This window comes from Scomber scombrus, chromosome 14 (assembly GCF_963691925.1).
Source record: "Scomber scombrus chromosome 14, fScoSco1.1, whole genome shotgun sequence".
NCBI classification, from domain to species: Eukaryota; Metazoa; Chordata; class Actinopteri; order Scombriformes; family Scombridae; genus Scomber; species Scomber scombrus.
In genome coordinates this window covers 17,681,083-17,705,456 of record NC_084983.1, presented here as the reverse complement: position 1 = coordinate 17,705,456, position 24,374 = coordinate 17,681,083, and the positions used below count along the sequence as shown (strand labels likewise).

The 24,374-nt window shown below is 35.6% G+C and overlaps 1 protein-coding gene across 1 annotated transcript; it reads right to left on the bottom strand.

The window, feature by feature from the left end:
* Positions 1–22,023, bottom strand: mpzl1l (myelin protein zero-like 1 like). Its single transcript, XM_062433491.1, has 6 exons — positions 21,895–22,023; positions 17,434–17,615; positions 13,597–13,807; positions 11,473–11,602; positions 7,232–7,337; positions 1–5,353 (listed from the first exon to the last, which is right to left on the bottom strand). Exons 1-6 carry the CDS (start codon positions 21,965–21,967, stop codon positions 5,258–5,260), a joined length of 798 nt encoding a protein of 265 aa, XP_062289475.1. The 5' UTR covers positions 21,968–22,023; the 3' UTR covers positions 1–5,257.
* Between the last annotated feature and the right edge of the window lie 2,351 nt (positions 22,024–24,374).

The following is a 24,374-nucleotide window of genomic DNA, read 5'->3' as shown; positions in this document are numbered from 1 at the left end:
AATAGGTTTTATATAAAATTTGAACAAGTGGATACAGAGGCGATATTATGTGTATAAAAAAATACATACAATAAAAGGAAAATAAATGAATCTTATCTTTTCTATTTTTGAGCAGATGTTCAAGGTAGCTGATGAAATGTAAAAGGCACTAAATGTACAACATTCCAGTTTTTTTTAAGACGCTAAAACAGAGGCCAAAGTCATTCAGAGATGAACGAAAAGAAGAACAAATAGAAAAAAAGAAAAGAAAAAAACAGAAAAATCACAGGGCATTTGTTGTCTTTGATATGCAAGACATAGTGCAGATTTTACAACATAACATACCAAACAAATCTCAAATAACACACACGACTATTTACCATCGAAGAAACACTAGGCACGCACTTTAAGACTCGTCAGGAGTGTCGCAAAAGAAAACCTGCATTCACTCGAAACTTTTCAGACATCAACACACCAAACGTTGCGCGTGAGCTTGGTCCAATTGGAAAAATCTTTCATAATTTATAGTTTACATCACAATTTCTACAACAGCACTAAACACCGCGGCAAGTCACGATCAGAAGCAAAGCGACCAGCAGTAAAGGCATGTCAGTATCATACAGGTTGTCTTCTTCTTCTTTTTTTGTGTGAATACGTTGAATTACATGCTAGCTAGTGGAAAAACAAACGTAAACCAACATAAGAGTTTTTGATAACAAAAAAAAAAAAAAACACCTGGAAGACTACAGTGCCTGCATTCAGTGGTGGTGAAGCCTGAAATCAAAATGGATTAAATTATGATTAATATTCTTAAACTAGAAAGTAGCTAATAGAGAAAGTATTGAGTTTTGCTGATGCCACCATGCAGAGATAAAGTATAACTATAGCGATGTTGTAGTGAAGCAACTAACGGAGTATTTGGTCAGAAGTTTAAAAGTAGGCTATAACTATAGCAATGTTGTAGTGAACCAAGTAACGGAGTATTTGGTCAGAAGTTTAAAAGTAGGCTATAACTATAGCAATGTTGTAGTGAACCAAGTAACGTAGTATTTGGTCAGAAGTTTAAAAGTATAACTATAGCAATGCTGTAGTGAAGCAACTAACGGAGTATTTGGTCAGAAGTTTAAAAGTATAACTATAGCAATGTTGTAATGAACCAACTAACGGATTATTTGCTCATAAGTGTAAAAGTATAACTATAGCAATGTTGCAGTGAAGCAACTAATGGAGTATTTGCTCCTAAGTGTAAATTAGTGTATAAAAATAAAGAATTAAGCCCAAGTTGATCCATGTCAATTACATAAATAATAAGTGGAAAGACTTTTAACATTTAACAGATATAATGTAGTAGTTACTGAGATGTTAATTTGACTTTTGTGAGTTTCATACATTGTTTTCTATATACACATACAAGTGTATAAATACAGTCACTGGCCAATTTAATAGGCACACCTGTGCAATCTAATTCAATCCAATACAACAGCTCTGTTTTAAATTTCACATTTATGAAGTTTATACATTTTGTTGTTTTTTTACACTATCAAGGTGATATTTCTGCTTTAAATATTAGGAACAACATTCAATATAATTCACCCCAGTACGCCACCAACACGACCTCAGTAATAAACATAAAGTAGAAAAACTTCAAAAAAATAGAGTTTAAAACAGAGCTGCTGTATTGGATTGAATTATATTGCACAGGTTGCACCTAATGAAGGGGTCGGTGACAGTTTATACATGTCTGTTTGGTGTAATTATTAACATTCATCATTCATAGAGTGCTTTGGCAATTTTGTTATGGTGATGCCAAAAAAAGCTATTTGAATATGAATTTTACTGACGGGATTTTTAATGACATTTGGTATAAACATTCACGGCCTTCATTGCATCAAATGATGCTAGAAGGGAGGAAATAAGGAAAGGAGGGAGGAAATAAGGAAGGAAGGATGGAGGAAAGAAGGAAGGAAGGAGGTAGGAAAGAAGGAAGGAAGAAAGGGGGATGGAGGAAGGAGGGAGGGAGGGAGGGAGAAAGGAAAAGAGGAAGGGAGGAAGGAAGGAAAGAAGGACAGAGGAAAGAAGGAAGGGAGGAAGGACAGAAGGAATGGAGGAAAGAGAGGAAGGAGAGGAAGGAAAGAAAGAGAAGGAGGGAAGGAAGGAAAGAAGGAACGGTCAAAACAGACGGGGTCAATTTGACCCGAGACGACGACAAGAAGGTTAAATTCAATTAGGAAAGATGTAAAATAAATGACCGCCTTCATATAAAGCCTCAGGTGCATTACTGCTAATGTGCTAAATTTCAGCATGTTGCACTAAGACTTCTTGCAGTGATGTAGACGTTGTTGCGTCAGTACATCGTAACATCACTGTTGGGTGTTGCTTCGGGTGTAAAACAGCCCTGCACATCCCAAAAAACCTCAAACTTTCAGCCAGAGAAGCTGGGGAAATGCTGCTTTTCAGTCTGACAATAGATTTTCTCTCCTGGTGGGTTTTATCCACTGATTTTGTTTTCATGTGTATAATGAGCTTTATCACCTCACTAGGTCGCTAGCTTGGCTACAGTCTTGTAAGGTACATTGTGAGCATAGGAGTGAAACAAAGATAAATATGACACTATAAAATGGTACAATAAACTCTGCATTGGACAGGGGAGCAAACTTTAAGCCAGCGGGTGTCCAAGAAACATCTTAATTTTGTTGTTTGTGAAACAAAATTTTGACTATAAAAAGCTTAATTCAAGCCATTTTGAATGTGACAGGCTCAACACTTCCTGCAGGCACTGTGATGGAGTGAGTTGGAATGTTTCGATGACGAATAATTAAGACTAGAAAGATAATAAACACTAAGCATGCCACCAACTTTCTATACCTCTACAGCAATCTACTTTCCCCTCTCTTGGAAAGACATCCACAGCCATACCACACTGGAATGAGTTACAGTAAACAGCACTATATCTTACATGAGCAGGAAATATATACAAACACCAGTCAACACAGAAGTTTACTGCATTTTTTGGAATCACAAGCTGAAGCTGAAGGCATTTAGACTGTTTTAGACAACACAAACATCACTCTCATAGGTAACCAAACTGTTAACAAACAAAAATATAAAGAGACAAATTTTGGTTGCTTAATGCTTCAAGACAAAAGAAAATCGTAAGAATTTGGAATGCAATGTAAAGCTTAAAAGCATCTGAAAAGTACTTACCTAATATTACCGTTGACATTAGATATTTGGCCCATAATTTTGCACAACAAAACAAAAAACCTTTCATCACATAGTTTTTTTCTCAAAAAAAAGGATGGATATTTTTCATAATTATGATTGTTATGTTAGTACATTGCATGCAAACAGTGTTTTAGCGTGTTTGTTTTTTTGCCCCAACAAGTCAGGAGAGCTCCCAGTTTTAATAAAAAGAGATATTTCATCTCAGTGGAACATTGTGTTAACATGCATATTTAAAAAATTACTCAAAACTAAGTTGAAGTAAAAAAAAAAAAAAAAAAAAAAAAAGCTCAGGTTTATTACCACCAGTAGCTAACTTCTTATTTCTAAGCACACCTAAACAAGCAGAAAACAAACATCTACCTCAGTTGCAAAGTCCGTGTTCATAATCACTTTTTTAAAAATGATGACAGACAACAAAAGCAACCAAAATTTGGTTCGATATATATATAATTACTTAATATTCTGGTACTAACGAGAAGCCAGAAAATAAAAAGGTTAAAGAACACGTTCCACTGAGGTGAAATTCAAAAAGGGAGGCAATGTCTTTTTTTAAAAAAAAAAAGGTACCACAACAACATGCCAGAGGTTTACAGAAAACTGAAGCATTCACAGTAAAACAACGTCAGACGGCTTCTTCTGATTTTGCAACTCGTTGAGCAGTACCAGTTTGGAGATGTCATTACAACTGCATGCAAAGTTACTGTAGGCAATGTGAAATCCGACTTTACATAATTCGCCCCCTTATGATACAAGATCACTATGGAACTGCACGACGGTGGAGATGACTGAACTGCGTTTCGGGCAGCTTGTTGCACCAGCTGTGTGTCAATTCAATCAAGTCACGCAAAAAACTTTACAGAAAACAGGCTTCACCATAAAGGTTAGTTACACAACATGTAACTGGTTATCTGTGTAGAAACTGTACAGATAAAGGCATTCATTTAACACCCGGATAGATCACCCATGACGACCGATTAATCGCTCACACGATCCAGAAGCTTTTGCAGCTTGAGTAGCACCAAGATCCAATTTCTCGTACCGCTGCCATCATAAGATTTGACAACTTTTATATCACTTTTTAACACAAATAATGCCTTTATCTAATTGATACACCTACATTTTTTCTTTTATTACTACAGATGTCTTAATGCTTTTATTCTTAGTGTTGTTTGTTTGTTTTTAATTCCTAATTGTAGTACTTAAATCTTTAGACCATGTAAAGCATTTCGTAACCGTTTTGAAGAGCACTGTATAAATAATGTTTGCTTTTAATATTAATTGTACATGTTGTGACTAAAACTGTAGTGTTAAATGAGAATGTGCTGTGACTGAAATAAAACAGGCAGGAGGTCGATATTTAGAGTAAATGACGACACACAAACGTAATTTAATGCTTCATTCACTTGTGATGGGAAATGCGGTTAGTGTTAGCACCAATGGGCTTGTTTGTTTATTGGGGTGTTTATACAAAGACTCGTAGCGGTTTAGGTATTGACTTTGGTGGTTTTCTAGACATTTAAAGGAGACCAACTTCAATTTTACACTTAAAAATCTGTTAACAGGATTTAATGCGTGTAAAGTCTGTAAAAATCATGCAACTGACAAACAAAGCGTTGATTTAGTGAATAAAATGGGGCTTAACACTCACATTTTTGATTTCAGTTGGTGCAACAACCTGCAGAGCTTGATTTTTTCTTTTTTTAGTATTAAAATAAAAATATTTTTACACTTGGAATGATTTTAATGAAGGCTTTCTTTTTTTTTTTACTTTAATCCCTGTATTAGACGACAGTTTCAAGGCAAGATGTAACAGAGCGGTGTAGTGTCCACTGGAGTGTAATAGTGTTTTACATTTAAGCACATGGAATCATTATTTCATTATTATCATGCTGTCAGAGGATAAAAGATGAAAAAAAATGAAACTGCACCAATTCGGTCCCTGTTGAAATATCCCAACCCTTCCCACGAGCAGCTGATAGAGAGGTCTGATAACTTTACTGTACTGTTTTGTGTTTTTTTTTTCCTTTTTGTTTTTTTGGTCCCCATTTCCTCTTCAGTTTTTACGGATGTCAGCGTAGACCACTGGCTCCATCTTATGGAAGGAGTTTTTGCTGCCTGAATGATCCAACTGGGCGTATATCACCGGGCCCTGAAACATAACAAGACAAAAAAAAAGAGAGAGTGGAAAAGAGACAAAGTTAGTTTTTAAAAAAGACACAGATACATCTAGATCAATCACAACCAGACGGCAAGGACAGAAAAGAACCTGGATATAAGCATTTAATCATCGTGATGATTAAATGTTTACTAATAAATAAAATATGACGCAGACTTGTACAATTTTACGCTCCAAAAAAGATTATTATAGATTGAGTGTGACTGTCTTAATTAATAATTAGTTGTTAAGATTAGGGTTTAGTGGATTATGTTAAACATGAAGCTAAAATGATTAGTTGATCAACAAAAAGTTAATTTGAAACTATTTGATAATTGATTAATTCTGTAACTTTTAAGAATTTACTGGTTCAGGCTCCTAAAATATGAAGTTTTGATGCTTTTCTTTGTCATATATGATATTAAATTAAATATCTTTGGATTTTGAGCTGCTGGTCAGATAAAATAATGAGTGTGTGGAAAATTATAACAGGTGTCACTGTTTTCTGACCTCTTTTAGACAAAACTATGAATCATGAAAATAATATGCACATTAATCTGTAATTAAAGTCGTCATTAGATCATGAAATCATCATCAACTCTCAATGGTATTTTATTAGTGAGGATAAACCATGACAGTAGCAAAGTCCCCATTTAATCCTTCCTGGACATAAAATATACATATACTTTTTTTTTTTAAAGGTTTTCTGGGTTTTTAGTTGGTCACAAACCCAAATTTCTACAGAAAATGTGGCAAATGCTGCTGTTCAGCTGTATTTTTCCATGTGAAGTGAACAGAAACATGTTCACATGTCAACTTGAGGGAAAAATTAACTATAATTTTCAGTTTGTTTGACTCCACGAATGAGGCAACGGCAGCATAAAAGAAGAGGGTTTTGCTGGAAATTTGGAGTTAAGTTTGGAAATCAGTGTTTCCTATGTCACACACCCACACACCCACACACCCACACACCCACACACCCACACACCCACACACACACACACACACACACACACACACACACACACACACACACACAGAGAGAGAGAGAAACAACTCCTTTTAATAGCATCCAACACCATCCACACTCAAGAATAATATGTATTTATGTATGTATTTCATTGACTTTGTACATTTTCGGCAGCATTCAGACTGACATTAACTCAGCTGCAGCCCTCTCGTTCATTTCAATAGGGGGAGAAATCTGGTAAAACAATGCAGGGTCATCTGGCAAATAAAGTAATTAATCTAATTTAATCTAATTCTTTATTTCTGGTACTTATAATATTCCTGTGATAAAAAGGAAGACACCGGCACACTGTATATTGCGCTCCCGTGATTTAATTACACACCAACACAACATTTCGACCACGAAAGGTCTTCGTCAGGTGAAAAAACGAATAATATTCTTGTCACATGATCTTAAACTCTACTTTCTGTCTAAAGGTGACTGCGCCTGAGGAAATAAGGCTAGAAGAATCTTTAGCTTCTTTTAAATCACTTATTTTTACGGACTTTTATGTGATGTCGTTTGATCATTGTTACAGTCTTTTTATTTCATTTTATTTTACTTTATTTTATAATATTTTGAATCATCTCCTTACTGTATTTCATTGTCTTGTGCTTTCATCTTGTTAATATCGGCCTTGTTACTGCTCTCTGTCTTGTATGTCTTTGCTTAGTGTGTCAAAGCACTTTCTAAACTCTATTTTTAGAAAGTGATTTTAAACTCTCTGAGCGAAATACCACACATTACCTTACATCAGTGGGCAGAGTTAAAGATAAAGAGTATATTTCACATCTTGTTTTGACATGCGGCACAATGCGGCACAAGGTGGCAGCCAGTGGATATTTTGTTCCCCCAGCTCCTACCTGTAGTGGACCCGAGGGGCTGGTAGACCTGGAGCCCTCCCGGCTGGACTCCACCTTCTTTCGTGGCTGCGGAGCCTGAGAGCTCACGCTTTCCAAGGACGTACATCTAGATTAGGGGTTTACGATTTGCCGTGGTGTCGAGCAATCATTGGTGCACAGTCAAAATGGAGACAAAGACAAAAAAGAATGGGACACAAAACAAAAAAATAATACAATGAGAGATGAGTACATGAAACAAAGTGCACGGCAGCTTCGAGTGACTTGGCAGAAGTACTGAAAGCAGTGTGACAGGGAGGAGGCTAGAGGCGCACCGATGGGAATAAATAAGCTGTTGTGATATATGACACCACTTAAAAAGTGTGTGGAGGAAGTAAAATATCTTCTTGATGTAACAATAGGAGAGTCAAACCAGGTCGTCAGGTTTTTGAATGCCTGACTTCAAAGAAAGCATTCATAACTGACTGGTACACATATTTGTTAATATAAAGCAGCCCTGTTTCTTTCTATTACTCTTGTTGCTCTTCTATTATTAATGTGCTGGACTGCTATAATTATTTAATTGTCATCTAATCTATATTTTGTTTAAAAATCTTGTTCTTCTGTCTCGCTGCACTAAATCACACTTTGTGCTCCTTACTTGAAAAGTGCAATCTATATAAAATTATTATTATCATTATGACATATTTTGTAGCTCCAGCTATTGTTCCAGTTGGTCCATGCCAACACTGTACTCACAAAACCTGCAAAAGATTAATCCTGATCCAACTATTTTGATCATTTATGAATCATTTTTAAAAACTTTCCATTTCAGCTATGACAGAATCAATTTTCTAATTTATTATGTGTAGCAGATCTGCCGTCAGGGCATCATGGGCTTTATTTTTTTTTTACTGTTGCTGTTTTCTGTCTGCTTTGACATTTATATCAAGAAAATAATCAGCAGATTAATCAATGATGAAAAGAATTATTAGCTGCAGCCCCAGTAATAAACAGAGTAATAGATGAGACCTTTGAGCTCGGCAGCATTGCTAAATATAGACCCGACAGGATAATAACCATGAGCAGTCATATTTTACATCACAGATAGCGATGATGATGGTCTGAATGAAAATAAACCTGTGTTGTAGTCTTTCTTTAACCTTTACATACCTTACATAAAAAAACACCCTGAATCATTTTACTTTTAGCCTGACATTTGATGACCTCTCCTAATGTGACTCAGAATAAACAAATATGGAAATATTTCAACTTCTTAAACATTAGTGTGCAGCTGATGTTTTAGAGTTTTTGACCCATAGTCAAAAAACACTGACATTCTTCACATTTACATGTTTTTAGTGTAGTGCTCTCTGAAAGCTTAATTATTAATGATTAATCTTGCTGTTTATCTGAGACTAATTATGTGGGATACTATGAATGGTCTGAACAGTGTGTGAAAGTTAAGAAACTGTTTCTAAAACCTTCTCTGAATGAGCTGTTTTGGAGTCCAGATTAATGTAATTTGATCTCATAAGAAGAATATCTAGGCTGCTCTGTAGCCTTTTTTCTATTATATAGTGCAGTTTACAGTTATTTTAATTAAAGATAATTTTACAATGATCAGTGAGTTACAGCTAAAATAACTGACTTAATAGACGTGGATCGATACTTGTAGTCAATCTGTTCAATTATTCAGTTCATAGACTGTTTTAACGCCTATAAATCACAATAAATTACACTCACCTACACAAGCTTAATAATGAGCGGTCAACTTTTTATATTCTATCATTTTAAAGTGATTCAACACTCAACAAAATGTCTCAAAAACATTTTTGTTGACTTAACATGCTTCTTTAAAAAGAAAGAGAAAGAAAAGCTGGTTATGAAAAGTGTGTGGTGATAGAAACAACAATGATTAGGTGATATTATGACAGTTAGTAGAAGGCAATGATTAGATAACACAATGACGAGTTAGTGGAAATAAAATGCAGTGAATTTAGTTTTGTTAACACAGTGTAATGGAAGAAAGTGACCGGCACCTATGCACACAGCAACCCCCCAAAAAGATCACCAATGCTTCAGCTCACAGACTCAAACCATCCATAAGCCCCAAAAGTTAGCCCACTTTTCTTTTCTTTTTTTTCTCTTTACTTTAAGAGTGTTTTCAAACCTGTAGTTCATTTTACTCTGGTCCAAAAATCAGTAAACGATTTGATAAATTTGGGGCGTTTTTTTTTTCCCTCCTTGGTTTGATTTCTTTTCACACAGAATAAAAATCCCATGTGAACCGAAATGTATCACTTCGCTCATTCTGGTCAGATGTGTTTAGGGCAGGAACAAGAACATAAACACAGGAAAAAGGTCCTCCAGACAAATGTGACCTCGAATAGACCTGGCTTCGTTCTCTGAGTGGCTGCTACAAACTGTTGATTTCACTCCTCTGCATCGCAGCAGCATTGATGTATTAAGAGAGATGAGGACACTGACGCCTCTGAGTTTTACTTCCAAATTTCCCTAGTGGGTACTGGGAGCCCAAAAAAGCATTTTCTCCATCGACAACTACTATTATCCTTAAAGAGACGGTTGACAGGACACCTCAAAATGCAAATGAGGTCGTTTTTTCTCAGTATTACCTGCTTAAATTTCACACAATCATTAATATCAAAACGCTACTATGAATTTCACTTGCACAATATCACCCTAGTTACCGTGGAGGTGTTTTGAGTCATCCTCTCTCTCCTCATCCTTCAAAGAACATCTACATGAAAGGTACTGTTGTAAAGGTAGTGTGGCTCCGTTGAAAAATAGGGTAGCACGTAACATGTGAGACAGCGAGCGTCAGAAAAGTGACGGTCAATACGAGGAGAAGATTAATGGTAAACTATAAACCTGACAGTAAATGTACAGTATAGACTGAAGCTTCTCAAGAAGACCAAGAAAAGTCTCATCTGTCATTTCCCAGACTGCTGGAAAAGTGAAGGTGGTTAGCCCCGATGTTAGCGACAATGGGTTAGCCTAACTTGACCAGGCTCACTTAAGGTGGACCAGCTATTCTTATTTTGGCTCTTAAACAGAGAAAAGTGTGGCTGCTTTGTCTCTTCGGAGTTTTGCAGAAGCTTGAAACTTTCTTTGGCTACATCTTTGACTCCATTATCCATATCCCTCCATCCATCCATAGATTATATCCACTATTATATTATTCTAATAAATCCAGACCCAGTATGCAAGTGCACCTGGGTACGGGAGCTATTGAGTTTAAACTTCGGTCAGATCTTGACCTTACCGAACCTAGACCATGTCCTCAAAGGGTCTTGGTATGGTTGCTTTGGTGTTATTTTCAGATCTGCCCCAAACGAATTGCACCAAGAGGAGGGGGAAAAGAAACCAAACTCTGATTCAACCAGGCCCAAAAAAAAAAAAAAACACAGGTCTGAAAAACACCATTAAAATCTGTCTTAAGGTTAAATTAAACGTCTCTCAATACGTGGTTATCTCTTCCAGAAAGAGCAAGTTGGAGAGAGACGGCAGCATGCGAGGTGGAAACGCTCAAACTACCTCAAGCATACACAGGAAACTAAAGTCAATCAATGTCTTTAACAAACAAACATGTTTAGTAATAATTAGTACATCATATCATACAAAACGGCCCAAAACACACACAGATTTTTCTGCACAGACAGACTGAACCCTGCTCCCATGCAGAGAGTTAGAGAGAAAGTTGTTACGGTCGGATGATTTAATAACTGACACAGTAAAACCTGACTAAAGAAAATCACACGGGTCAAAAATAAATAGAAAAAAAAATCAAATATGAAGCTTAAGTGAACGCTTGAGCTGTAAAATGCTGTAATGTAAAATCCAAGCAGGTAATATTGACCCAACTGTACTTCTTACATTAAACTAGCCTACATGTTCTTCAGTGAGGAGGGATCAGGATTTATTCTTATTCATTTACACCCATTAATTTGACTCAATTCCAAGGTTTAATTGCTAATTTTATAGACTGTAAATACTATAAATAGTTTTTTAATTGTTCTTATTGTCAATTACCACATTTACTTTTCAGCATTGTTAATTATACCTTGTTTTTCCAACACATCCTCACAACTTTTTATAGCATTTTCTTTAGGTAATGAGGTCAACATTAAAAACAAATGTGTTAATTTTCTCACAGACTTCAAATTACTCTTTAAATCCAACAATTATTCTGGAAAACTACGTTTAGTGTTGAATGGAAACACGTTAAAAACAGCATCACTCACCCTTCATAATCATGGCGGTTGTGAAGCATCCTCATGACAAAGCAGGCAGCTACGGCGATGAGGACGAGCACGAATAAAGCACCGCAAACTGCTCCGACTATGATGGGAGTGTTGCTCTGTGGAAGAGATTCTGGACACGACAAACACAACAGGAACAACAATTCATGGTTGGTTTAAAAATATCAAATAGATTTTTTCAAATTATACATTTAATTAAACAACTGAAAAGCCTCTGGACTCTTGTGATGGATCGTGTTTTCTCTCTGAGGCATTGTGAAGCTCTCACACTGAATTTCTGTCTTCATTGATATAATTCAACTTATTTTAGGAAAACTTTAAAGGTCCTGGTCAGGTACAATGCATTTCTTTTCTCACACTTAATTACAGCTGGGAGTGCCACAGAAACCAGACTTTCCAGAAGTTATAAAAGGTTTGTTTGTTTAGGAAAAATAACACAGCCGCACCGTGTGACAGCTGGAAAAAAGGCACAGTCAAAAAAGAAAGGATGATATACTCCCACCTGGACCAGTAGGGCCAAAAGATAAAGACAAGCCATCACATGCACACACATGTGGGCTTCATGTAACTCAAAACAAAACAACAAGAATGCAACCGAGTAACTTCTGATTAGGAAAAGCTTTGATGTTTTGAATATTTCAGATCTCACAGTGAAGATTCAGGTGAGATGTGGAGGCGAAAATGTTAAACTGAAGCTGCAAGTGTCCAGAAACATACGAGGTGAGAGTCAGTTCAAGCTAAGGTTAGATTTAAAAGGACGTGTTCATCACAATTTGGCCTCTCTCACACCTTAAAGTGTTTTAGTGCTTGTTTCCTTTGGAGGTCCTCTGCTTGCCTTTGTTTTTCTTTTATTCTGTTTTTATTGTTTTTTCTTGCTTCTCCCTCATTGATTGTTTTGTTTTTATTGCTTTTTGTTTTAATGTGTGCATGTTTTTATGATCTTTCAAATCTTGTGTGAAGCACTTTGAATTTTATTTCTGTGAAAGGTGCTATACTAAATAAATGTATTATTATTAGTAGTTACAGTAGTAGAAGTAGTAGTAGTAGTAGTATTCAACTTTGTCTTAAAACAACAGTCAGGTGCCAATATGAACCTACAAATGATTGGGGACAAAATCCACAGTGTGCTGAAGCTTATATGAGGCTTCAGCAGTCTGAGTTAGATATATAAAGTGGATATCTGTCACATTTATAGTGTTTTTAGAAAGAATGTCATCTTGTGAGACCCGTCCTCTAATCCCAGTTTAGTTAAACTGGTTTTAAAATGTTAAAACATGAACATAAGTCATTTAAATTAAATTGAGGTCGGCAACGGTGACAAAACATTAAATTAAGTAGTTTTTAGGGCATCGAACACCACCATGTTTTCACATCGATGCAACATTTTTTCTGGACTTCTTAGTCTGACACAACTGTCCAAATTTCTCTGTCTGGCACCACTTTGAAAATTCATGTTTTAAATTAAACCAAGTCAATTTGTGTCAATATTACTACTACTGAGCAACGTGGCTGATGATCTGGGTTTAGAGAAGAGTAAAAATTCATAAATAAGATTTAAAAGATAACACTCTTTGAGTTTAAAGTGAGATTTAAAGCTTTGGTGCTGCAGGCATTTTAAAATAATCCAGGTTTTTTAATTAACTCCGGGTGGTTTAAGCCGCCTGCTGCGCTCAAAAATGTCAGTACAGAGTCAAGATGAGAGTGAAGTTGCCTAGAAACATTAACAGATTGAGCACAATGAGCCAGGCTGCAGGCACAAGACTGATGAATAACAGCAGTCACATTGTCCAATCACTGATTGGGTGCACACAACTGGCCAAGGCTGCAGTCCTGCTAATAACACGGTGAAAAGAAGTACTGTAAGTACATAGAAAAAAAAACATAATTAATGAAGTATTCCTCATTGCTTCCTCATATCTACCTGCATTTGTTTGAGATTCATTGTCAAATATCCTGTATAACTAAACGGGCAGCTTATTTATCTAATTTTCTATTTGTTTGCCTGCTCATTTATTTTATCGCTCCCATTTTTTTTTAAAGTTTCCCTTTACACACACATATATAAAAGGTATTCATGCGTGGAGGCGTTAATGAACACATCTTCACCTCTCAGAACGACCCTGAGCTCCGTTCGAGCCTGCGTCCCCTGAACATCCGGCGGGTTCTTGACGTCGCATAAGTAGGTGCCGTTGTCGCTGAACTGAGCCGAACTCAGCTGTATAGAAGCGTCCCTCTTGTTGATGTCTCCGACAAACTGCACTCTGTCTTTGAACTCAGCTTGTCCATGAAATCCCTTCCCGTTGGAAAAGTAGAAAATCTGAAAAAAAGTAGAAGACACAAAAATACAAATCACATACACAGCATATATGTATACAAAAGGTCAATGGTCTCTTTTAAGTTAAAATGGTAGAGCTCGGCAATGAAGTTAAAAAATAATGTCTGGAAATTTCTAGTCTCTCTTGAATTCATGATGTTGTTAGATTTACAGAGTGTAGTGTTAAAGTGATTTGAGTGGTCGAGGAACTTGAAATGCCCATTTATAGAGACTGAGGACATTGTGATGCTGAATGTTGAGCATTTTGAACATATAGTTTGGTTCTGGTTTAACTTTTACATACTATTCAGAGTCAAATTGGACCTTATACACATTTCTTTTAGCTGGACTTTTCCTAATGTAACTCACAGTATACAAAAATTGAAAAAAAAAAAAAAAAGTTTATTTTTTGTTTTTGTGCAGCTGATACACATTTTTGGATATGCAAATGTACAAAATTGAAATTCTATATACTTCATATTCTATAAAAATGTACTGGACCATAATACAGTGATTGTGAACTTCTTTTTCCATAAATAAAAATAATCTGCTCTCTGACAGCTTCATTAAGGTTCAATAAAACCTGTATTAATGAGTGATGGGGAACTTATGAATGTGAATTGGTGACAAGACAGAATATGAAGAGTATTGTAAAGTCTATAATTTTACTATGGGGGCTCAACTGGGAAATCTTTGCATGATTTACAGTTTAATAAGATTCCTTATTAATCTTATACTGACTCTTTAAATATGCAGCGCCTCAGTTCATCCTCTGTCTGAAACAACACGTTTCAGATTTAGATTTAATTGGGTTTCAAGTCTTCTTCTCATTAATCACTCAAAGTATAAACCTCTTAAATACGTAAGTACATGGTGGAGCCTGAATCTGATATGAAATGTGCACGTGAGCAACATGTGGAAGAACCTTAGCAACCAAGGTTATGGAAAAGACATCACAAACACTCAGAGCAGAACGAAGTCTTGAGGGTGACATTGTAAGAATGTAAATAACAGAAAATATGGGAAGAAAAGCATGTTATGTTCCCTTTAATAACTTAATGTCAAAGAAACATGTATCTACAGTATTAATGTAGTGTTGTTGTGTTTCCTGTTTGCTCTCAAATGTTTGTACAATTGTTTTAACGTGACCTCAATCCTAAAAAACTCCCCATAAAAAGACACTGTTAACTGTTAACGCCGGTGTAACACAACAAAATGCTTAATCAAGTCCAGAAAACTGAGCAAAAATCTGAATTTTGATTGAAAAAATATGAATATTGGGATTGTATTTATGATTACTCTTTTAAAAACTAGTCCAACACATCATCCTCACACACCTCACTCACATTGCTGACTAAGAAAGCCGTGGGTGGAGGTGAATAAAAAGTAAAAACATGACATTTTAAAAGTATCTTCAACACTAATCTGGTTTTGGTTGATTCATGTTGAGACAGAAGCCAGTTTTTTTGTGTTGTTGGGTTTTTTTTTTTTTTTTAATGTGGCCCAGCTGTGTAAACAAAGCTCTAACAGGACAGTTTCTATTGTGAAGATTTGTTTCCTGTAGTCCGATCATAATTTTTCTCTGTTCTGTTTTGATATCGCTTTCATATTGCAGCAACAGGAAGAATACAGAGAGGAGAGGGGGAAATGTGTTATCAAAGTGCCTAAAGTGTCTGTGTTGTATTTGAGCTGTGAAATCATGTCAGCGTTTCAGGCGTGAATCCCTCCACAATTAATCAGACAGCGATTTAAAAAGGCACTTTAAACACGGCTTAATTATAGAGTTAAATGCCATCAGATTACAGAAAAGCTGCATCATCACACTGTAAAAATACTGATACTTGATACTGTATTATACTATATTTACAATGTATTCTATAACTTGTATTATACAGTATGAATGAATTGACGTAGAGACTAATTATGAGTCAGAATATGAACAGTATGTAAGGGTTAATATCATTTAATGATTAAATTGATGCGCCAATATATCAGTGGATTCACAAATTCACTCAGAGTAGCAAAAAGCTCCCGACCGTCATTAATTAAAGATTGAACAGTTTAATACGTTTTAAAATCCATCAGCAATGCCTGCTTGTGAAAGGACAAACAAAAGTCCTCTAACTTTAAGCTTTCTCTTTCTTTCTTTCTTCCTCTGAGAAAAACTGACAGATGAAACCAACAACGGTTAACGTTTCATGTGTCAGAAAAGCGGCTGAATTGTTGACAGCGAGTATCTGTGACTGCTGTGCAAATAAGAAATCCTGCAGCTGTGTCATTTTTGTTTGCAGGAGATCAGAGCGGACAGATCATGAGCCCCCGCCCTGCCTGCCGGCTGATCTGTAAATCTGAAAAAGGGAGAAGGTGGATGTGTGGATGGATATGATCTGCACTCCTCCCTCTGAATTCCATACAACAGACTTTGCTCTTTCACTTCCAGTAAACAAACACAGTGATAAAAATAAAGGTGATCTGAAGCTCAGTCATCTGGAGTATCTATTCATGTTTTTAATCTGTATTATACTGCACTTATTCTGTATTAATACTGTACACATAATGTATTAATCTGTATTTATGCTGTATTAATACTGTATTTTATACTTTATTAAAATGTATTTAAATTTTATTATACTGTATTATACACTGTATTTTATACCGTATTAATCTGTATTTAAAGTGTTTTATACCCTATTATAATGCACTTATACTGTATTACTCTGTATTTATACTGTATTATGCTGTATTTCATACTGTATTATGGGGTATTTTTACCCTATTATAGTGTACTTATACTGTATTTATACTGTATTTTATCCTATTATACTGTACTATACTGTATTTTATATGGTATTATACTGTTTTATACTGCATTTCTAACTGTTACACTGTATTGTGTACTGTATTTTATACTGCATTTGTACTGTATTTACACTGTATTTTGTACTATATTTTATACTATATTATACTGTATTTATGCTGTATTATGGCTCAGTGTCCCAGATTAGTAGGTTAATAGAATCACAATCATGTTTACAATGAATCATGTTCACAGTAGCAGACTCTGACAGTTTTAGCACCTCGCAGTAAATCTTGCTTGTTTGAAATCGACTTTTGTGGTAATCATCATCATCATGAGTCATGTTTAAACAAGAACACGTCAGCTTAATCACCTCCGCCCAAATATAAACACTGTATGAAAATCCCAGCTCTCAGGCCAAAGTTTACAAAGAGCTTTGTGCTGTAAGAAATAGACAGGAGTATAAAAACAAACCGTGACATCAAATTATTATGCTTAAGCAAGATAGATTAACTAAAAAAATCAATTAAGAGAATATCTATAATATAATAATATATGTACAGTATGCAAGCTTAAAAACCTCACTCATATAAAAGAAAACAAGTGATTAAAAGTGCAGGATATTCAAAATTACATGAAACAAGTCTACAATTAATGTGTTTTAAAGATATTTGTTAAAGAAATACACCATGTAAATAAATATGTAGCATTAGGATTGTAGTGTACTGAGGAGCAGGTGAAGCCTTTTCCTTCAACAATTGCAGGAAAACATCCTGGAGCTGTGGGAAATGTACCCCCCCTACAGGAGCGGATACGAGTGGCCAGGACTCACCACGTACGGAGCTTTGAAGAACTGATTGTCGGGCTGATTCGACTGAAAGCTCCAGGTTACTGTGGTTGCGGTGCTGACCACTTCGTTGGACCTGAAGGTGCATCGGAGGATCCCCGAAGTGCCGTTCTCCATCATCACTTCAGGGTCGGCGTGTATGTCGATGGCAGACGTAGGGTTTGAGACTGTTAAAAAATAAATAAATAAATAAAAAGAGGAAATAAAAATGTAAGTTTCCTGGTTAAAAAATGTATGAACACAGCTTTAATTAATGTTACGGAGGAAAAACTGGAAGGAAGAGCTTATAATATATTATACTGTACTTATACTGTATTTATACTGTGTTTTATATTGTAGTTATACTGTATTTTATACTGTACTTATACTTTATTTTGTACTGTAATATACTGTATTTAATATACTGTATTTATACTGTATTTTATTTATTTAACAACAAAATAGAATAAACAGAATAGTCCAAGTAGTAAAACAGGCTAACATAAAATAAAATAAAAAGCAGATTAATAAATAAATAAAATTCAATTGAAAGCCAATTTTAAAAGGTAGGTCTTAAGTTTGCTTTTAAAAATATCAACCCTCTCTGCTGCCCTCAGGTATTCAGGAAGGCTGCTCAAGAGATGAGGACCATAGTAATGAAAAAAAAAACATGTTGTTTAACTCATTGGAAACTTGCTAAATATGTATAAGACCAACTTTCAATGACATTGCTCCACTCAAAATGCCAAAAATAACAGAATTTGACAGATATAAAATCATAATTTTGCATCAGAAAGGCCACTCTCAACTTCAGGACAGGTCTTCCCAAAAGAGTGCCAAAGGAGGTCACACTTAATTCTGATTATGTTATGATAAATATTAAATATTTTATCCATCTACAGTGTATTTAAGTGTACTTATACAAATAATTACTTCATGTTATAAACATCAAATGAAAAGAAAAAGTCTTTGGAGTATTCCTTTATTGAAATTTTAAAGCATTTTGTCAATATTGAGCAGGACAAATCCTAAAAACAACCATTTTTTCTAAATAAGTTATGACAAATGAATAAGGTTTGTTACAAACCAGTCTTTCATTGCTAAAGTGGATGTATGTATTCCACATTTTAGTTTACATTTATTTTCCTGTATATATAATCAGATTTTTATGAAAACACACTGCTCACACCACTGGGTTGCATCACGTCATTGACCCTTGTATATATATCCACATTTAGATGAATATGAGAAGTTACTCTGCATAAATCTGCAGTTTGCATCCTTGCTTCTCGGCCCTCACGTGATCACACTCACACATTTTTATAGAAACACAGAGAAACCAGATTATTCTTACTCCTGAATATAAATGCTATAATAATATTACCAACTGCTGCAGGCCCTGTCTAAAAATACTATGTGTCAACTGTGTTTTTAGATTTGATTTTTTTCATTGTTAAAAGTTTTTTTTTTTTTAAGGACTAAAAGGTCTTCTACTTATTACTATTATTGTTGTTTATTTACAGTTTGCTGTCATTTCTATTTAGTTTTGTTTTGCTGCCTACATATTTTATTATTTTGTTGTTTTGACATGTTTGAAATAAGTAAAATAAACTAACTACAGATACTGAGTATACACACAGTAAACACAATGCAAACTTAAAGCAATATAGAAAAAATCTAAACAGCATTTTATATGTTGACTTAAAAATGTACACCTTTTTTCTTCCATGGGAGCCAGACTGAGGTCCAACCACCATAGTCTCTCAAAATGTTGTACATTGTGTCGTAAACACTGATACAGAAACAAACCCTTTTGTAATTTAAAGTATGAAAATGTGTAATGCCACACAGAGACTGAACACTGTGTAACTATTAGATAAACTATAAAGCCTGTCACAGATGATAGATTAATAACTGCTTTCAATGGGGGCATGTTTGACGTTATAGTCGCCTCTGAGAGGAAACATAAAAAATACATACACGTGAGTTTCACTTCTGCTTTCTCAATATATTTAAAAAAGGGATCTAATTAAGTGAAAATACAAAAGCACCCAACTCTGTGTGTCAAGTTTAGTAATTTAAAGTACCACACAGACACTGAACACTGTAACTATTAGATAGATTAGACTAGAAACAGCTTTAAATGGGGGCATGTTTGACGTTATAATCGCCTCTGAGAGTAAACATCTCTACTTGTAAACATCTTTAAATAAGATACAGACACGTGACTCTCCCTTCTGCTCTCTCAATATATAAAGAAAGATCTAATTGATTGGGTGCAAATACAAAAGCACCCAACTGTCTCTCTTTCTTTCTTTATCTCGCTCTAAAATGCACAGTGGCACAGATTCAGACTCCAGAGAATAACGTGACAGACACGGGCTGCAACGAGTCAGCAGTCCGTTGAAGATAATTCCCCAACGTTAAGCGGAAGGATGCGTTTGTCAACCATTTCCTGTTGTCAGCTATAATTATTTTGAGATTTCAAAGCAGAAAGCCCACAAGTGGTCCATTTCTCCACACTTTACGACACTGCTGCTGCTGCTAGTATCCAATATTTACAACGACTAAATTTTGTAGTGACTCAGCAATAACTTTAAGAGGTTGTGCAGTTTTTAAATAAACAATTAAAACATATAAACTATTAATAAATGCTTTAAAGTGTCCAGCATCAATGATAATATTAAGGTAATTATCAACAGATGGATATTTTTGACGTCCTTCCATAAATACTAGATAATTTCTCTGAGCTCTTGAGCTATTTTTACAGTAGCTGGGTAAATATTGATCAGTATTGTGCATATAAAAATTTGTAGTTTCATTTTTTTGCAATATATTTTTTATTGAGCATCAATGATACAAAGTATGTACATAAGCATAAAACATAGGAAAAATCCTCGGAACAATGCACACACATTATTATCATTATTATTTTCTTCCTTTGTTTTCTCTGTTATATATATACACAAGTAATGATTTAATTAGTTTTGATTTAGTCAGGTGTCCGTATAAACAGTGAAAGAGGTTTTCCTCGCTGTAATCATTCCTACTGTTCATACTGACTATTAAAAGATCTCCTCCAAGGGTGATTTCAGGTTAAGTGATAGTGACCAAAACCCACATTGTGTCCACACAGTCATTTAAAAGTTTATCTGAAGCTTATATGACGCTTCAGCAGGCTGACTTAGTCATCTATAGTCAAATATCTGCCACATTTACAGTCTTCTTAGCATCAAATTCCCTCTTTGTGTTTCCCTGTTGAGCTTTGGTGAAAGTACAGTAACAAAAAGAGAGACTTTGACACTAAAAAGACTGTAACATTGACAAGTATCTACCTGATTTTGGCACAGAAGGAGGACTGTGGATTTGATCCCTCATCACTTGTATGTTAAGTGTATTATAAAGGGATCTTCTAAAGGTCAGTATGAGCAGGAAGGGATGACTACAGCAAGAAAAACAGGTTTATTTCAGCTCCTGACTGTTGTTTTAAGACAGACTTGGGTAAAAACTGTGCAACCTAACATTTAACCATTAGGTAAATGTTAGTGCTTACTCTCCTTGTATATAATTGTGAAATCTGTGTTATATAAACACAAACTCTACACAAAATCGTGTGCATACAGTCGTGTCACATTAAGTTCATGATGATATATGATGGCTGGTAAGGCAAGTTTCTGGCTCAGGGAATAGGAAACAAAGATCAGGAGGAAATAAGATGTTATCTAAGGGTTTTTGTTGTTTTACATGCTATGCTTTAAAGCTGGTGATGGTGGAGGAGTGGAGACTACCTGCAGAGCTGATGCGTGGCACTGTGTGGTTCATAAAAACACAAGTATCTAGCTATTTCACATGAAGAATATAGATAAATATAAACTGTAAATTGTGGTAAATGCGTGCCTTGGATAGCATAGTGATTGACAAACCTTAAAGGACACACCTAACCAACCTAATCAATCAGAGAAATCTCACTTTTTATGTGGCTTTGTTTATCGGGTTAAATTACCTGCACAGATAACACACATTTTTAGATATTTCTCTCTATTCCCCTTTGTGCAAAATACTCTTAAAATTCATAACAACTCTTCCACATACTGTATGTCTTATTTCAGATCATTATGATGATGTTAGCCTCATTTATTTAGGGTTTAATCTCACTATCATCGCGACACTGCACTAAAGGGCGGTAGCCACCAAATCTGGACCAACTCTTACTCACATTTTAGTGGGGAAAAAATGCATAAGTACACCTATATCTGCACTGTTTCTGTTTGGTTCAATCATGTAAAAGAAGCTATGTGTTCAGACATGTTGTTAAATGTAGTCTATAGCTGAGAGAAAGAGAGAGAGAGAGGGAGCATCCATTAGCAGGGTTGTGACTAAAAGCTAACCTAAAAATACTGAAGCCCCCCCTTAAAAATCAAACATTTCCAAATCGAAATTCAACCCCACCCGAGCTTCAACACTTACCTAATAGCATACATAGTGTAAATCCAGTCAGTAAAATACACTTGCAGGTGGTATTTGGTCGTTTTATCTCCATTATCTTCTTGTAAACAGGAGTATCGTTACTTCTTTTTTTTCACCCTTCTATCGTCCAAAACGGTTCTTCTTCTTCGTGGTCTGTTCCTGCGGTGCTATACAGGGATCATAGTGCGTCTGCTTCCCCCTGCAGGTATTACTATGGTTACTGCAGGTACTACAGGTAGGGTGGATTAGGGTAATGTGGGACACTTTCTGCAATTCTGACTTGTTCACCATACCTAAAAACTGTCTTCTGATTATCACAATTATCACTTTCTATTCAGTTATTTTAAAGCTAACTAGTATGCGAACTGTGTCAGTTATATTGTGTAACATTACACATGGAAACACACAGGCTACTAGTTTTTTAACCTTGCTGATGATAAAAGCAAAAACAAAAACATGCAGGCAGAAAGTTCAGAATCAGAAAGTTTTGGCAGATAAGGTTGCTTTGTAAAAATCAAAGTATTTCTCAGCCTAAAAAATAGTGTCCCAGATTACAAAATCTACAAATTCTGAAACGATTTGACACAAGGAACATTAATACATGTGCCATTTTCCTTGTCAGCACAATATCTAAAAACTGTCTTCTCATTACACAAGGAAATATCTCAGGGATTTTATAATGATATTAGGTGTTGATATAATGTATTGGATTCATATTTAAATATGGTGAACAAGTCAGAATTGCAAAAAATGTCCCACATGACCCTAATCCACCCTATCCAGTGAAATCAGTAGTTTAGCAGGGGTTTGAACACTTCCAGCTCATTGTATGTCTTTCTTACTTTTACTTGAGTAAAGGAGTTGAATCAGTACTTCTACTTTTACCAAAGTCTTTTTTTTGTCTGTACTTCTACTTAAATACAGAATGTGAGTACTTTGAGTACTTTGATGTTCCTGGGAAGTACTTAAAACATGCAGCATCGGTCTTTTCAGTACTTCAGCTGCCAGTACTTTCAGCTGCCTGTCACATTGTAGCAGTGGTGGAAAAAGTACTCCATTCATTTTTTTACTCCATTCAGAACAGCTGACGATGTCTTTTGACTTCTTATTTATTATGTTTTGTTTGTTTGTTTGTTTGTTTTTGTGCTGTTGTGTGTTTGTTTGTATCTTTGTTTGATAGTGCATTGTTATTTCTGCCTTGTTTTATCATGTCCTATCTTTGGGGTTTGTTAATGTCTGTGTTTAAAAGCTCTATAAAAATACATTGACCAAAAAATGCTTGGAACCATGTCCGAATCTACCATACGGGCAGGAGCATTTGAGTAGAAAAAGGCCCTCAATGATGGGAGAGAAAAAATGTGTGCACTCTTTTATTATCAGGCTCCAAAGCAAAATGACACAAAGATTCACCCTCTCTTTTGATGTTGATCATTATTGTTGCTTGCTAATATGTCTAAAACGAAATATGGAGTTGAAAGGTTTCCACCTGACACCAGCGTTATCCAATCTGAATAAAATAAAAACTGTAGCATGAGCTTTGGCAGTGCCCAGGGGTCCCTGGCAAAATTAATCCAGTCTTGCTTGGAACAGTAGTACATAATAATACACTTTTAATTAATTGTGAAACTCAAAGTGCTTTAGTGTTAATAACATAACGAGTCTAGGGTCTTTGCTGCCCTGGTGATAGTTAGAAAGACTGTTCTACAAGTGTGGTGCAGCAAAGCAGAAGGCTCAACCCCCCTGATGGTGCAGATCTTAGTACTGGAGGCCCACTGGAGAAAGCAGTTGGTAGATCTGAGGGTGCAGATGGAGGTTTGTGGTATGTTCAGTTCCTGTAACAGGGAGGCACATGTGCATTGATGGATTTGTATGTAGGTCTTGCCCCTGAAACGTGACATTGTTTTAGCAAAAGTACAGATGTAACTAGATAGTGATTTCCAAACTTAGAGCTTGAATGTGATTGGCCCTTTGTAACCCTGTGCTGCTACCCTTGCAAACTGATGGAGGCTCAGGAGCCAGACTTTTGTACTTTAATGAGTTTATAGTTGATATTTCCACTTACTTTCCTTGAGGAAGCTTAGCCATAGGACCTAGGAAGGTTATAGGAACTACAAAAAGTATTCAGACCCATGTAACCAGAAACCAAATATCTCCAAAATTATGAAATGAAAAACAAATCAAACATGCCTTAATTTGATGTGATTCTGCTCTCTCTCCTCATACCAACAACTCTTTCTTTAAATAGACCGGATAATCTTCCAGGCAGATCCATATTTCTCTCAAGGGGGGGTTTCAGTGTTCTCCTCCTATTTCAGGTAAATGGCAACATTAATGGTATCAGCTGACATTGTTTACACACATTAACCAAACAATACATGCTCACCATAAGCCAAGAAACTGTGTACAAATCACCCAAACACTAAACAAAACATTTTATTAAATACAATAAATACCCCCCTATACTCCAACTCATGGCATCA

Coding starts and splice junctions, on each gene's coding strand:
- mpzl1l (XM_062433491.1), bottom strand. CDS start 21,967: ATGGAGATAAAACGACCAAATACCACCTGCAAGTGTATTTTACTGACT. Junction 17,616..21,894: donor TACACTATGTATGCTATTAG/GTAAGTGTTGAA, acceptor ATTTTTTAACAG/TCTCAAACCCTACGTCTGCC. Junction 11,603..13,596: donor GCTCAGGGTCGTTCTGAGAG/GTGAAGATGTGT, acceptor TGTCGTGTCCAG/AATCTCTTCCACAGAGCAAC.